The 17,355-nt window shown below is 42.3% G+C and overlaps 2 protein-coding genes across 2 annotated transcripts; one reads left to right on the forward strand and one right to left on the reverse strand.

Annotated features, from left to right (window-relative positions):
• Positions 1-6,875: 6,875 nt before the first annotated feature.
• On the forward strand, positions 6,876-7,862 carry LOC117349662 (olfactory receptor 6N1-like). Its single transcript, XM_033923255.1, has one exon. The coding sequence runs from the start codon at positions 6,876-6,878 to the stop codon at positions 7,860-7,862; it is 987 nt and encodes a 328-aa protein (XP_033779146.1).
• A 4,975-nt stretch (positions 7,863-12,837) lies between these two features.
• LOC117350535 (olfactory receptor 5V1-like) lies at positions 12,838-13,770 on the reverse strand. The gene has a single exon (XM_033924842.1). It carries the CDS (start codon positions 13,768-13,770, stop codon positions 12,838-12,840), a length of 933 nt encoding a protein of 310 aa, XP_033780733.1.
• Positions 13,771-17,355: the final 3,585 nt, after the last annotated feature.

Raw genomic sequence — 17,355 nt, forward strand, 5'->3', positions numbered from 1 at the left:
TGTGCGACAACAAGACATTTCTGTCAGAGGAGGTGGGAGATGGCTGAGAGAAAGCTGCAGTGCTGTCCAATGGTGGCCTGCATTAATCATTGGCAAAGGCCACACATTTATAGGACCCAGGTGGGGAGGAGATAGAAGAAATTGCCATACTCTAGAGCCGGTCGCAGGTTAGGGAAGCAGGCACGGAGCAGGGAATGAACACCTCAAAGGAGTGGAGGGCTAATGCCTGTTTTATTTATATTTTTATTCTCCTCCCTGACAAAAAAAATTTACAGGGACCTCAGTGTTACATGGACCCTCTCTCCTGATCTGCCCCTTGACTTTCTTTGCTGGCCACATGTGACTAAGCAGCAAAAGCCTGCACAGCCCCAGTTCTTTCTAGATCCTCTTCTCAGACTCTACGTGCTAGAAGACTGCATCTGTGCTGTGTATTTTTCTCTTAACAGGCGGCAGAGAAGAGAAAGGACCTGGTTTGCAGCCCAATCAGTAATCCTGTGCACAAAAGGTAAATTCTGCATTGCATTGTAAGAACATAAAGAATATAAGAATAGCCTTAGTGGGTCAGACCAATGGTCCATCAAGCCCAGCAGCCCGTTCTCACGGTGGCCAATCCAGGTCACTAGTACCTGGCCAAAACCCAAAAAGTAGCAACATTTCATACAGAAACCCAAAGATAACAAGATTCTAGAATCCCAAAGAGTAGCATCATTCCATGCTACCTATCCATGGCAAGCAGTGGCTTCCAAGAGCAAACAAAACAAAACTGCAGATCTGTACAAGACGTAGGCAAAATTTATTGTGACAAAATAATTATATGCAAACCCTTTTACCAATCAAGGGACCCGACACGGTCCGTGTTTCGGACAAACCTTCGTCAGGGGTCCATGGTAAAAAAGGGGGGATAACAAAAAAGTCACAAAAAACTGTAGAGTAGCAGCAAAGTATGAGCGACGTCAAAATTCGACGGCTCATTGCAGTGGCGAATTTTGACGTCGCTCATACTTTGCTGCTATTCTACAGTTTTTTGTGACTTTTTTGTTATCCCCCCTTTTTTACCATGGACCCCTGACGAAGGTTTGTCCGAAACACGGACCGTGTCGGGTCCCTTGATTGGTAAAAGGGTTTGCATATAATTATTTTGTCACAATAAATTTTGCCTACGTCTTGTACAGATCTGCAGTTTTGTTTTGTTTGCTCTCGGTTGTTTTTTTTACTGCAGTTTAGGTTGGAACCCTTCTTCTTTGTTTTGAAGCAGTGGCTTCCCCCATGTCTTAATAACACATTATGGACTTTTCCTCCAGGAATTTGTCCAAACCTTTCTTAAAAGCAGCTACGCTATCCGCTCTTAATATTTTGATAAAATCATTTACTCCCCCTTTAAAAAAATTGTAGTGTGGTTTTTTTAGCATCAGCTGCTGTGGTAACATCTCCGATGTCAGAGCTGTTATCTCCATGGCTGGCATTAAAAACTGTGTTTTGTAAAAGGGGTGAGGGGTGGGGGGAGGAATGATAGATAACAATACATGTTTGGTGTTGCATTTTTTTACCTGCCTGTTTTTCAACTTAAATCATTTGAAAATAAGCTGAAAATACTGTACATCCTCTGCAGGTCATGTTGAAAATGTGAATAATCTGTCATTGCTATTATATTAATGCATGGTGAGACAGACAATGTTTTATTTTAATGTGCATTTGTTTGCATGCATTCTGTTTATTAAGTTGCATTAAAACAGATTGTGCAATACTAATTTAATATGTGTTTAGCTGAGAATTTGGGGGTTCTTTTATTAAAGATTAGTGCATGTAATAATCTTCCATTATATATCTGGAAAGGTTAGTACTGCAAACTAACTCCCTCTTTTACTAAGGTGCGCTTACCGATTAGCATGCATTTTGTGTGCACTAAAATGATTAGCGCTTGCTAATCCGTTAGCGCACCTTAATAAAACAGGGCCTAAGATTCTGGGGATCTGGGTTTAATTCCCACCACGGCTTCTTGCTGGCCTACATTTCAAATAGACGCGGCCACCAAACTGGAAATCTCCCTGCCACAATCAGCTGAGCGGCCACAGCAGGGAACTCCTGAACTACACCGCAAGTAGGGATGCCCACTCCCTCTCACCACCAACCCGACCCCCCCCCCCTACACTGTCTACGGAAGGAAGGATGCCCACTCCCTCCTGCTGAAACACCTGAAAGAATCCCCGGCAGGAGAGTTGCACAATCCCTCCTGTTGGCACCTCCAAAACAATCCCCGCTTAGATGGATGCTGAGATTGGGCATCCTATACAGAATCAGGCCCTAAGTGTATAGCCCTCGATGAGAATGCCCCAGCTTTGTTGGCTGGGCTGAGAACTTTCTAGCTGCCCCTCATAGACCATGGTTCTAAAAGCCTACATTGCTAGTATCTAAGTGTATCAGAGAATTGCACCTAGCAGCGTCTAGTGATACCTAAGTCCGGCACTGCCCCTAAATACACCTGCTTTGGCATTAGGCATTACCAGGCATCTGGGATTAAAACAAGTAGATTACAGAATTTTCCCCCTATTGTTACAGAATAGTGCACAGCTAGATCTTCCCCTAAATTATAAGAACATAAAAATAGCTTAACTGGGTCAGACCAAAGGTCTATCAAGCCCAGTAGCCCATTTTCATGGTGGCCAATCCAGGTCACTAGTACCTGGCCACAGGAAAGGAAAGGAAGGGCTGGTGGTGTGCAATTGGGCCCATAAGTCTTCCCCCGACATCAATTCTGACATTGGAGAGAAGGTCTGGGTCAGCCAATCGTTGGCCTGGATCTTATCTTCGATGTCAGAATTGACATCGTGGGAAGGCTTGTGGGCCCGATTGCACGCCGCTGGCCCTTCCCTTCATGGAGTTGCGGCAGCTGTGGGGGAGCAGCGGACCATTGTGGAGGAATCAGCATGGCAGGGCGAAGGCAGACATCATGGAGTTGTGGCAGCAGTGGGCAAGCAGCGGACCAGGGAGGAGGAATCAGTGCAGCAGGGTATAAGGCAGGCAGGCTTCGGTTCAGCAAGGAGGGAGGGAGGAAGGAAGGCAGGCTTCGGTGCGGGAGGGAGGAAGGCAGCCAGGCAGGCTTCAGTGCAGGAGGGAAGAAGGACAAAGACTGGAAGGCAATGAGGGGGAGGGAGCACGAACTAGGGACCTAGGAAGTAAGGAGGGAGGGAATAGAAAGAGACAATTGTTGGGCCTGAGGAAGAAAGAAAGTTATGGATACAATTTTAACCCAACTGTTCCTATAATATACAAAATTTTCAAAAATGAAAGTTGCCTAAATTTACCCATCTATACTTTTTAAACCTTTACCTCTGTTATTTGTAATCCCACTTTTGAAACATTTTCACTCCACAAATCACATTTAAAGTTCAATGTTTGAAATATATTTGATAAACCAAAGAACTATGCAGTTTACAAAGTATAAAATACTATAGAAATATAGAAATCAAAGTATAGAATACCAAATAAAATTGTACTGGCTTAAACTGGAGTACAGAAGATGCTAGAAGATATTGCTGATAGTCTACCTTTGTGTGAATCGATTGGCACCAAAGTCCTTGGTGGATATTTCTGTTCAGTGTTCATGGCTGAAGCGCTGGGAGTGGGCCCACAGAAGCTAAACATGAATAGGGATGGAAGAGTGGTAGACCCTGAGTGATTTTCAGAGGATTGTGTTCATGAGTATCTAGCTAAATTAAAGGTAGATAAAGCAATGGGGCTGGATGGTGTACATCTGAGGGTGCTGAAGGAACTTAGGGAAGTTCTGGTGGCTCCACTGACTGACCTTTTCAATGAGTCTCTAGAGTTGGGAGTGGTATCAGAGGACTGGAGAAGTGCAGATGTGGTCCCTCTCCAAAAAAGTGGAAGTAAGGATGAAGTAGAGAATTGCAGGCCGGTAACTTTGACTTCTGTGGTAAGCAAATTAATGGAAACACTTTTAAAACAGAGAATGGTCAAGTTTTTGGAATCCTGTCGATTACAGGACCCAAGGCAACATGGATTCACTAAAGGTAGGTCTTGTCAGACAAATCTGATCAATTAAATTAAATGAGTGCCGTCGGGATGGATCCCAAAGTGACGGGCTGGGTCAAGAACTGGTTGAGTGGAAGGTGATAGAGGGTAGTGATCAATGGAGATCGCTCTGAGGAAAGGGATGCTACCAGTAGTGTGGCTTAAGGTTCTATTCTTGGGCCTTTTCTTTTTAACATTTTTCTAAGCAATATTGCTGTAGGGCTGTCAGGTAAGATTTGCCTCTTTGCAGATGATACCAAAATCTACAATAGATTAGACAACCGGGATGATGTGAATAACATGAAGAAAGATCTGGTGAAGCTTGAAGAATGGTCTGAAATTTGGCAGCTAACATTTAATGCTAAGAAATGCAAGGTCATGCATTTGGGCTGCAAAAACCCGAGGGAACGGAACAGTTTAAGAAATGAAAAACTTATGTGCACGACAGAAGAGCGGGACTTAGGTGTGATTGTATATGATGATCTTAACGTGGTCAAACAGGTTGAAAAGGTAAAGGTGAAAGCTAGAAGGATGCTAGGTTGCATAGGGAGAGGTATGGCGAGTAGGAAAAAGGAGGTATTGATGCCCCTGTATAAGCCTCTGGTGAGACCTCATTTAGAATATTGTGTACAATTCTGAAGGCCACAGCTTCAAGTAGATATAAAAAGGATGGAGTCGGTCCAGATGAAGGCTACTAAAATGGTGCATGGTCTTTATCATAAGGCATATGGGGGACATACTTAAATATCTCAATCTGTATACTTTGGAGGAAAGGTGGGAGAGGGGAGATATGATAAAGGCATTTAAATACCTGCATGATGTAAATGTGCATGAGTCAAGTCTCTTTCATTTGAAAGGAAACTCTGCAATAAGAGGGCATAGGATGAAGGTAAGAGGTAATAGATTCACGAGTAATCTAAGGAAATACTTTTTTACAGAAAGGGTGGTAGATGCATAGAACAGTCTCTCGGTAGAGGTGGTGGAGACAAAGACTGTGTCTGATTTGAAGAAAGCCTGCAATAGGCACGTGGGATCTCAGAGAGAAAAAGATAATGGTTTACTGTGGATGGGCAGACTGGATGGGCCATTTGGCCTTTATCTGCCATCATGTTTCTACGTTTCTATATATTCCGCTTCCAACGTTGCGATCTGCTGATAATCTTGATTTATATATTTCAACGGTGAAACAGATAAAGTTAAAAGTGTATGTTTTCCTGTATAGGTCCTTAAGAATAGAATGTAATTCCACTGTATATAAGCTAGCAGGAAAATTTAGTAAGTTTAAAAGATAATTAAAAATATATCTATTTTGTAAGATGAAATATGAGAGCTAATTATTCTAATGTGTACTTAAGCCTGGACGTTGACAAGTTCTCTAGCTGTCTGATGTGTATGTACAGGTATTGTTGTTTTACTGTGTGTGTGTATTTGTTGTGACCCGCTTTGTATACAGAAAGAAATTGACAAAATAGAGCGGGGGAAAAAAAATGATTTACAATGTCCAATGTGACACGGACAAGAGGACATGGACTGAAGCTAAGGGGGGACAAGTCCAGGACAAATATCAGGAAGTTCTGCTTCACGCAATGAGTGGTGGACACCTAGAATGCCCTCCCAGAGGAGGTTATTGCGGAATCCACCATTCTAGGATTTAAAAGCAAACTAGATGCACATCTCCTTACGAGAGGCATAGAGGGATATGGGTGACTAAAATTACACCAGGTGTACGCCTGGCTGGGCTTCTGCGTGTGCGGATCGCCGGACTTGATGGACCGAAGATCTGATCCGGAGATGGCAGTTCTTACGTTCTTAAAGCAGGATACAAATGAATAAACTGTAACTATAAAATATATAAAACTGAATGGAAGTAATAATTGAGATGGATAACTGGCTTAGTGAAATTAAGCAGCAGCCCAGTGGCTACTTTCCTCCTGATATTCAGCGCTGTATAACTGGCCAGGAACCACTAATATTCAGCGGGATACAGCCAGTTATCTCCTGTGAATATTTGCAGTGAGTGGCTAACCTTTAAGGGCCGGATTCTGCAAACAGCATCATCACAGCCACCTAAATAAATGGCTGCTGATCACGTGCCAGTCACACAATGGCACCATTTACAGAATTGCAGCTTTCATCAAAGGTAGGCACCAGAATGTAGGTCAGGGGTTTAAAGGCCTACATTTCCAGTGCCTATCTTTGATGAGAATTGCGTCTACAGAGTCACCTTAGAATGCTTAAGGTCATTTCCAGAGTTAACCATAGATGCAATACAGGTATCTAAATTTTTATAAAATTATAGTATATCGGCAGCTTATTACATGGGACATTGTTTTCCTTTAGAGCTAGCAGGTAATAGTGTGAATCAGCAGTTTTTCACATGGGGCACTGATCTCTGTTTTTCAGTTGTTTTCATTGGGCATTTTCCATCATGCTTATCTATCTATCTAGAGAGAAAGAGGAAGAGAGAGATACAGAGAAAGACAGAGAGAGAGAGATAGAAAGAGACAGATTGTGAAAAGGATTGAAAGAGAAAGAGAGAGAGATGCACAAATTTGAGGAGCAAAATTATGTGAATTGTTCATGACAACTGAGTCCCTTGAGGCTCATATTTGTTTCAGTATTAGTGCCTGGTGTGCACTCTCAATCACTGATACCTCCTTTTTTATAAACAAAAACAAATTAAAAATTTCCTTATTTTGTAGTTTTAGTTTTGAATTATGAACATTGATTGGAGAACTCTTTCCCTAGTGATTTTCTGCACTTAGGGAAGTCACCGTATTTTGTGAGATTTAACCATGAAGCAGGTTTAATATCTCTTTCTCCCTAGGACCCTCAGGACCATGACAATGAAAACAGGGCCTAATGTGAATGGAACCAAAGTCACTGAATTCATTATCCTGGGATTTCCAAGCTTCCCAGAGCTGCAGGTCTTCTTATTCATTATATTCCTCGTTATTTATATTTTAACCATGATTGCCAATCTCACCATCATCACCTTGGTAAAGATTGATTCCCGCCTTCATACACCCATGTATTTCTTTCTGAGCAACTTGTCCTTCTTAGAGATGGGTTATGTGTCTACCACTGTCCCCAAAATGCTGGAAGGCTTCATTTCAGTCAGCAATGTCATCTCATTGCTGGGCTGTATTATTCAAGCCTATATATTTGCTGTACTTGGAGCCTCTGAGAGCTTCTTCCTAGCCCTGATGGCTTACGATCGCTATATGGCCATCTGCAACCCTCTATATTATACGACAGTTATGACTCCTACAACGTGCATTCAACTGGTTGTTGGAGCTTGGTTTGGCGGTTTCATCGCTGCATCTCTCCCATGTGTCTTGGTGGCTAGGTTAAGATTTTGTGGCCCCAATGTAATCGATCACTTTCTGTGTGAAGCTGCCCCCGTAATAAAACTGGCTTGCTCTGATGCTTTCCTTAGTGAGCTGATACTGTCTATTTCTGCAACCACAACAACCCTTGCCTCACTTCTCTTCACTATGGGCACGTATATGTGTATCATATCTGCAATAGTAAGAATTCCCTCGACCACAGGGAGAAAGAAAGCTTTCTCTACCTGTGCCTCCCACCTCACTGTAGTTGCTATATTCTACACAACTGTCTGTGTAATGTATGTCAGGCCTTCAGGAGATGACCCATACAAGAACAAAGTTGTGGCTGTCTTCTATGGCATTGTAACTCCATTCTTAAATCCCTTCATCTATAGTCTAAGAAACAAAGATGTCAAAGAAGCCTTCAAGAAAGCATTAAAAATAAACAAAGCATTTCCTAATAAAACTGAGGCTATCAGTGTGATACATCATAGGAATGTGTGAGCATACGCATTTGAATGTGACCCTTTCACATATGCTAAGCTCAGATTTAATGTGGTATCTTTTTGGACTTTTTTTTTTTCTTTTACTGCATGACGTGAGCTAATGTTCCCATTAGCGCATTGTACCTGCAAAAATTAAAATGAGAGTGCTTACTGTCTTTTATTTAGAAAGTGTTACGTGTTCCAAGATTAACTCTGTTATCCAGTTAGTGCATGCTAATTATAACACATTAGCTGGATGACACAGAGACACCCAATCTCTGCCCATGACAAATTCTCTCCCACAAATAATTTGCAGTAGCACACAGGTCAGTGAATGCAAACAGGAAAATGATTGAAAAATGCTTTGAAAAATTTCTGCAGTATCCAGTTTGCGCTTGCTAATCACACATTTAATAAAATGACTTCAACATAGCATCAGCTTTTTAAAAATTAAAGCCCCCCAAAATACAGCAGGAGGATCATGAAATTTCTTCCTTTACATGTAGGTTACATCAAGAAGCAATACAAAATTAAAAAATTTTTAGGCCCTCTTTTACTAAGCCGTGGTAGAGATTTCTACCATGGCCCAAGGCACTAAATTCTCTGCCACTGCGCTTAGGAATTCTGTGAGTGGAGTTGGAGCATTTAACGCTCTGGGTCATGATGGAAACCTCTACCGCGGCTTAGTAAAAGAGGGGATTAATAAATATGACTTAAAGTGACACCTCATAAAAATAGATCTATGTATCTGATACCATGTATATCTGCTGTTATATGATAAACAAGTAATCATTTTATTTCTTTCATTGATCATTTCTATCTATTTATTTCACTTGCTGGTTTCGTTCTGCTCCTTTGAACTTTCATGTCAATTGGAGCCTAGGCTGGATTAAAATCTAATAGCATGGTGTTCAATTTCCTTTGTATTATGCTGATAATGGAAGAGTAATACTATGTCACAATGTGTACTGTTATTTGAATATGTTTTACTGCTGTAATTGTCTATCACCAATGTCCATCTTATTCTGCCTTCTGTGAATGTCTTCAAAAAGGTTGTAAATAAACCTTATAAATACAATAGTGGCTGCAGACTTAGCTGAAAATAGAAAACTGAAAGGCAATGGACTACAAAGACACAGAAGACAAGTGGAGTGATCACAAAATCACTATAATTTATTTTTGAGAACAATTTATTTATTTAATTAAAAATTGTTATTCCGCTTATCCTACATTTCTATGCAGATTACAAGATAATATACATAATAAAATCACAAAAAACATGACAAATGCAATTAATACATCAATACAAGAACAAATAAAACATTTCACCAAACTCACCATGTCCCCAAAAGGTTGAATTAGAGGTAAAAAAACAAACAAGCAAAATATTGCTAAGATCAGGGATTAAGATAAATTAATCTTCCGGATCAATATTGATGGGAAGCACTCTTCAGAAAACAAAAATCTAGTTCATCTGCAGAATTCCCATCTAGCCCTTATAAGGAAAGAAGGCTTTTAGCAGTAATATCACAAGACAGTCAATAGCGGTTGCCAGCATCATTTTGGATTACTACACTGGGAAGGGGTATTCCTCCTGCCCAGACCACTACCCACCAATGCTTCAGCTATGGTAGGCCTGGAGAGGGGGTCTTAAGAGGGTGAGGGAGGAGTTGAATGATTTAGGACTTAGGGGCTGTTCATGGTGAAGTCCACCACTAGTGGGCTAGGCAGGTTGAGTAAATGATTGCGTTTTTTTTTGCGGGGGTGCTTGTTGGAGAGGACACTCTACAGGGACATTTTGCTTTGAGGGGAAGGGGGTTCCTATCTCCAAATGCTTTAAATACATTTGCTTGTTTTGCATTTCACTACTATATATGTTGTGGTGACATAACTAATAGTGTGTTAGGGTAAGACAACCTGCATTAGTGTCATTTAATAACATGGGATATTGCCTTAACACAACTTGATAACCTTTTGTCAGTGGTGTTAATGCTGTGCAAAGGCAGAATTTGTGGAGGGGCATAATCGAAAGGGACGTCTAAGTCCATTTACGTCCATCTTGCAAGTCGTCCAGAGTTAAAAAGAGCCTAAGACACAGGGGCTTATGGGCATGGGTCCTCCTCTCTATGGGTCCCTAACCCACCCCCAAGACAACTTAAACTGCCTCAGTGCTGGATGACTAGGCTTTCCTATGCCAGGCGGCCAGGTGATGATGGTCTGGAGGCTGAAATTTAAAGTTCCAAATACAATTTTTATGGGGATGGGGGGGGTTGGTGATCACTGGGGTAGTGTGTGTGGGGTCTGTGTTATGTGTTTTCAGTGCTTATCTGGTGAGTTTAGGTGGGTTTTTGTGACTTAGACCGTGTTTTACATGGTTTAAGTCACAACGTCCAAGTTCCGTCTAGATTCTGTTGTTAAACTTTTGGTTATACATGCTGTACGACTAAGTCTAAGCCGGCCCACGTCCCGACCAACTCCAAACCTCGACATGCCTCCCGAAATGTCCCATTTAGCTTTGGACGTTGAGCGGCAATATAAAGGCCTAGGTCATTTAGAAATATGTCCAAAACCCGGTTTTATTATTGGCACTTGGACGTTTTTGAGAAATGTTTGTCCAAGTGCCAACTTAGGCTAATTTTTGGATGTTTTTCTCTTTCGATTATGAGCCCCATAGTCTTTAGGGGTATGGAGTCAAGGTGAACATTCAAAGGGTGACACCTACTGGCAAGATTTAGAATGTAAGATTCTAGAAGGAGACCTGATGCAAGGTCCCAAGACTAATTAGATTGAAGTTGAGGATAAATACAATTTTCAGGTATTACAAATGAAGGGCATCATGATCTCATATCTGTGTCTAACTGAATTGATTTAGACATACAAAAAAGAACAGATTATATTTGTAAGTTATTCAGAGTAGTGAAGACGTAGCAGGATTGCGAAGACCTGCAATGTGACATAAACACGCTCGAGAAATGGGCCGTGAAATGTCAAATGAGGTTTAACGTGGATTAGTGTAAGGTGAAGCATGTTGGTAACAAAAATCTTATACATGACTACAGGATGTCCGGTGTGGTACTTGGATAGACCCCACAGGAAAGAGATTTGGGAGTACTGGTCGACAAGTCGATGAAGCCGTCTGTGCAATGCGCGGCGGTGGTGAAAAGGGTGAACAGAATGCTAGGAATGATTAAGAAGGGGTCACGGACAGATTGGAGGTTATCATGCCACTGTACCGAGCCATGGTATGCCCTCACCTGGAATACTGCATCCAGCACTGGTCGCTGTACTTGAAGAAGGACACGGTACTACTCGAAAGGGTCCAGAGAAGAGCTACTAAAATGGTTAAGTGGCTGGAGGAGTTGGCATACAGTGAGAGATTAGATAAACTGGTCCTCTTCTCCCTTGAAAAGAGGAGACTGAGAGGGGACATGATCGAAATATTCAAGATAATGAAGGGAATAAACTCAGTAGATAAAGACACGTTGTTCACCCTCTCCAAGATAGGGAGAACGAGAGGGCACTCTCTAAAGTTAAAAGGGGATATATTCTGAAGAAACATAAGGAAGCTCTTCACCCAGAGAGTGGTGGAAAACTGGAACTCTCTTCCTGGGGCTGTTATGGGGGAAAACACCCTCCATGGATTCAACACAAAGTTAGACAAGTTCCTGCTGAACCGGAATGTACGCAGGTCTCAGTTAGGGCACTGGTCTTTGATCTAGGGGCCACCGCATGAGCGGACTGCTGGGCATGATGAACCACTGTTCTGATCCAGCAGCGGCAATTCTTATGTTTTTATGTAATTTATCATTATAGACAATAGGAAATCTATATCTACACAAAGAACATTAGCAAAATCTGTCTCCAACAAAGCATTTTGATTAAAAAGTAGATACCAGACTTTATCTAATACATAGAATGAAAAATTGATCATGTTTTTCAAAATTATTTTTCCTTTTTTTTGGGGGGGAGGTGCAGGGGGATTGGAGATTTTCTCTTTGAAGTGTGCATCTGAAAAGAGTCACAAGTACCGTATTTGCCAGCGTATAAGACGACTGGGCGTATAAGACGACCCCCCAACTTTTACAGTTAAAATATAGAGTTTGTTATATACTCGCCGTATAAGACTACCCCTTCTTCCGATTCGCGACCCCCCCCCCAAGCCGGCAAAAACAGCTTTGCACCGCAGGCCCAGCCGCCCAAGACGAGTCGGAGGCCCCTACCCGCCGCATCCTGCACGTGGGCAGACTCAGCACAAACGCTGCTGATGGCCCCAATCGACACGCTGACCTCCCCGCGCACGCTGACCATCTTCTCTCTGCCTGCACTTTCCCCGCGGCCCTCTTCGGCGACTCAGCAGGGGCAGCGATCAAGACAGGCTGCAAACGTCGGGACCTTCCCTCTCTGAGTCCCGCCTATTTTGTTTCAACTTCCTGTTTCCGCATAGGCGAGACTCACAGAGGGAATGACCGCCTGTCTTGATCGCCCGAGGCTGGGAGGAACAGAAGATTTCTGCAAACACCATCGGGGCAGAAATTTTAACGGGTCCAACTCGCCGGTCCTATGCGGACCGGCAGGAATTTTCTGCGGACCGGCACCAGTTGAAGAACTGTGATGTAAACAGTACCCGGCGTATAAGACGACCCCCGACTTTGGGGAGGATTTTAAGGTACTGAAAAGTCGTCTTATACGCCGGCAAATACGGTACTTGAAAATCAGATCTTGAACCATACCATTTTTTATTTGCGATAAAAAGTACTATTTATCTTAATAAAATGTTAATAATTAGCATACATACCCTCCAGGTGTTAAAAACTTCCCCCCCCTTCTTTTTACAAAAGGCGTGCAGTCAAGTGCCATATTGCCATATGGCAAATGCTCCGACACCCAGTCAGTTCCTATGGGTGTCAGAGTATTTATCATGCTGGCTCCCGCTGTTGGTTTTAGTAAAAGGACCCATGTGTCATAAAACAAAATCACCAAACAAGAAAATATGACTATAATGTTTTCATTAAAAATGTCTTTTTCAAGGCTTTTTTCACATCCTTGTTTTTCAGGGTGTATATAGCTGGATTCAACATGGGAGTTAGGAAACTGTACAAAAGAGAAAGGAGTCGGTCCCTGTCCAGTGAATAGCTTGAGATTGGGCGCATATAGGTAAAGACGGCGGTGGCGTAGAAAAAGATTACCACGGTGATATGGGAGCTGCAGGTTGAGAAGGCTTTCTGTCTACCTTCTCGAGAGTTGATTTTCAGTATAGCTGATATGATATAAATATAGGATGTGATGATACAAAGACAAGGAGTCCAAGCTAAGAGTGTGCCTGCGACCAACAGTATGGTTTCATTGACTGAGGTATCGGCACAGGAGAGTGCTAACAAAGGGGGGATATCACAAAAGAAATAGTTGAGTTCATTTGAAGCACAGAAGGGTAATGTAAACGTGAAATAAGTGTGTATTGTTGAATTCACCAGACCTACAGTCCAGCAAAATGTCACGAGGCATCCACACACTTTTCTGTTCATAATGATCAGGTATTGCAGAGGTTTGCAGATTGCCACGTAACGATCGTAAGCCATCACAGCAAGCAGAACACACTCTGTGCCCAAAAAACAAAGGAAGAAATACATCTGCGTCAAACAGCCTTCGAAGGAGATGCTTTTCTGCTCTTTCAGGAGGTTTTCCAATATTTTGGGCACTGTTGCTGATGTGTAGCAAATATCAAGGAAGGACAAAACACCCAAGAAAAAATACATTGGCTTGTGAAGAGTAGAATCGAATTTAGTTACTAGTAAAATGACAGAATTCCCCACCCAGGTTACAAGGTAGATCACCAAAATGATGCCAAAGAGTGATGTTTGGAGTTTAGGAAGGTCAGAGAACCATAGAAATATAAATTTAGAAGGTGCAGTGTAGTTTTTCACTTCCATTTCGACTCAGGGTTTCACCTATAGGAAAGAAGTTAAAGTAAATTGCTTACCATGGGATACTGAGAGTGATGCAGATTGCATTCATGATCTACTTAAGGGTCAAAAATGGGCCCAAACTGACCAGATGATCCCTAAAGGGATTAAAGCATGACCCTCCTTACTCCCCTCCCACCAGCCAAAGATGTCAAAGAAGCATTCCATCCTAGCCTGTATTACAGCTTCAGATCGCCACATAGACACAGCTCAGCAGATCAGAGGGGTACTCTAGGGGACACTGCAGTGAACGTCACATTAAAAAGTGGCAGGTACACATCCTGCTTGTATTGTATGGTGAGCACTCCAAAACCCACCCAAAACCTACTGTACCTACAGATGACACCTGCAGGCATAAGGGTTATTGTTATGGTATACAGGTGGGTACGGTAAGTTTTTGGATGAGTTTTAAATGGGAGGAGCTGGTTGAGCTGCTGCTTCTACACCCAGAGGTTGTGAGATCAAATCCTGGTGCTGTTTCTTGTGACCTTGGGCAAGTCACTTAATCCTCCAGCGCCCACTGCTTTGAGTGTCAGCTTTGAAATGCCAAAGCAACAAAAAGGTGGTATACAAGTCCCCATTCCCCTTCCCTTTCAGAGGGCTAACCATAAAATATAAGAAATGTATGAAGACATATGTACCTGGGACTTTGTAATGTGACATGTGGCTAACGCTGGCTGCTTCTAAGTCCAAAGGCTTGTTTTTGTGTGGTTTTATTTTAGATTTTTCTTTTCAAAAATGGTCAAAGAGATAGACATACTAAGAGTGAACATAAGTATAAATGGTGATTTCCGAAAATAAAAGATAGATGCTTTGCTGTTTCAAAAATTGTCATTTTCTCTACTGGATTTTTGGCTGTTTTCATATACTGTAGAAAATGTCCCTCCCCACATGAACAAAATCTCATTCAAGTACTATTCTTTTTTTTTTTTTTTACTTTATTGATAATCAATACGTTACAATACATTAATAACAAATATTCATGAATGACCACAAAAAAAAACTCCATATAGAGTACATTAAAACATATATAAGGCAATTAATCAACCATGTCCTAGTCCACATTATCATGGTAGTACTATTCTAACAAGAAACCTCTAAATATAAATTCTTAATTTTCTGTCCCTGCCTGTCTTCTACAACATAAATGTCACAACGCTTAAAAATAGTTCATTCAAGAAGTCATATACTATTAATTTAGACCAAGGGGTCCTTTTACTAAGGCATGCTAACCGATTTAGCGCACCCTAACCGATTTAGAGTGTACTAATTGATTTAGTGCATGCTAACTAATTTAGAGTATGCTAATCGATTTAGCACACGCTAAATATTAGTGAGCGCTAAATGCTATGGTGCCCATAGAATATATTGGGCGCCTTGGCATTTAGCGCAGGCGAATCAGTTAGCGTGCTAAATTGGTCAGCGCGCCTTAGTATAAGGACCCCTAAATGATATTCAGGGTCCATTTTAATGCAATATGTCCTGTTTTCTTAGGTGCCGTCAACACTATTTCTTTATTAGTCAACTATTAATGGAATATTACTCACCTTTAGTGGTAAAATTTTGGTGATGACCAATGTCAACTCTCAAACTCACATTAAACTAACAATTATTATCTCAGGAATGTGGAAAGTTGCTCAGACATTATAGAATAAGTTTACCAATTAGAAGCCAGTTAGGAGCATCTATATAAGAACATATGAATTGCAAGAGCAAAGGTCCATTTAACTCAGCATCCTGCTTACAACAGTGGAAAATCCAGGAAGCAAATACTTTGCAGAATCCCAATGTCTTTTATGTAACAGCAAAGATAATCAATTATGTCTGTCGGTGATTTTTTTTTTAATGTTCCTATAATGCCTTTGAGATATGGTTGCAAAGTTTGTTCATTTGGTTTGGTGGTTTTTTTTTCCATTAATGTTTTGTGGCAATTGGTCTCTCTCTAATGGGAGAACATGTTGTACCACCAGGGAGAATTTTGCTAAAATCATAAAACACTGTGTAGTATCTAAGGAGAAAAACATAGCTAAGTTTATATTGTGTTAGTTTGAATGGAAGACATGCCTCAGTCCATCAAAATAACACATCTTCCAAAGTTTGCCTGTTCCTCGCCCCAGGATGCTATACAGAGGTCAGCCCAGCAGAAGGGAGATTGGAAGCCCTGGGAGATTTATTGCCTTGCCCAACAGACCCTGGGAGGGTGACCTGGGAGGTTTGTCTTGGAGAGAAAACAGTAGGAGAGAGCTGACAGGCAGGCAAGGAGGGGGAGGAGAGGAACTGCCCAAGCTAGGGACTTGGAGATACAGCCTGGACTCTCTGACTAATGAGGGGGAAATGACTAGTGTTTCTGAGGATAATGAATGGGAGGAGGACATGGATACTGGGGGAGAATGAGATATGAGGGCTGTTGGAGAATCCCCAAGCTAAGGCAAGCTGTGCACAAGGCAGAAGCAGCTCTACCTAAATTAAGGGAAGTCTGTTTGCCAGGCTTTCCAGTGAACTCCCACAGACTACAGAGGGAAAATTCTGAGTTTTGGTTCCTTCTGGGAGGGAGACAATTGGGGGAGAAATGTGTGCTAGCAGCAGGAGTGACTGACTGTGTGAACGAAGGAACACTGACTGGGAATTGCCAGCCTGCCCAGGAGGAAGGCGTGGGTCCAAGAAAACTAAGCACACCTTTGAATGTATGTTTTGAATACGTTTTTTTTTCCTGCTGATAAAGACCCCAGTATAAAGCTCAGGGCGGGTAGCCCACACTGGAGCGAGAGTGATTGCCTTAATGGACTTATGGAACATTGATTTGTTGGACCAATTTTTGTTTACCTTATTCCTGGAAGTGTTAATAAACCGGAGAGCCATTTTTTTTTTCTGAAAATCCTTTTCCTGGTTTTTCTTTCTGCCAGCCATACAAAAGGCGCTACATAAATCTGCCTGTGGTCCGCGGCGGGCTTCCCATCTACTCGGGAACTGGCCCGGCCACACTATCTAACGTACCTGAGACTATGGAGGACTGAGTGACTTGCCCAGGGTCACAAGGAGCAGCATGGGGTTTGAACCCACAACCCCAGGGTGCCGAGGCTGTAGCTCCAACCACTGTGCCACACACTCCTCCTAGTATAGGAAAGCCTAGCAGACCTACACACAGGTGTCTTAAGTAGCCTGGTGGGTGGGCTAGTGAACCATATAAAGGTGTAGCAAGTCCCACATACCACTGCATTTTTGGTGGAAAGTGTGAGCCCACTGAAACACACCCATAACTTACTATACTGCCATATAGGTGACATCTGCAGCCATAAGAGCTATTGGAATGGTAGGTGCAGTGGCATAGTAAGGGAGGGGGCAAGGGGAGCAGGGGGCAGTCTGCCCTGGGTGCCATCTTGGTGGAAGTGCCAGCACCTATCCTCCTCTCTACCCCCCTCGCTTCTTCCTGATCCCCCTTTCCCTTATACATCTTTATTTTTCCTGAGGTGAGCAGTATCATGAACTTGCTGCCTGTATCAGTGTTGTCTCTCTCTGATATCACTTTCGGGTCCCGCGCCTTGGAAGTGACAT

Source organism: Geotrypetes seraphini, chromosome 16, assembly GCF_902459505.1.
Source record: "Geotrypetes seraphini chromosome 16, aGeoSer1.1, whole genome shotgun sequence".
NCBI lineage: Eukaryota > Metazoa > Chordata > Amphibia > Gymnophiona > Dermophiidae > Geotrypetes > Geotrypetes seraphini.

Coding starts and splice junctions, on each gene's coding strand:
- LOC117349662 (XM_033923255.1), top strand. CDS start 6,876: ATGAAAACAGGGCCTAATGTGAATGGAACCAAAGTCACTGAATTCATT.
- LOC117350535 (XM_033924842.1), bottom strand. CDS start 13,770: ATGGAAGTGAAAAACTACACTGCACCTTCTAAATTTATATTTCTATGG.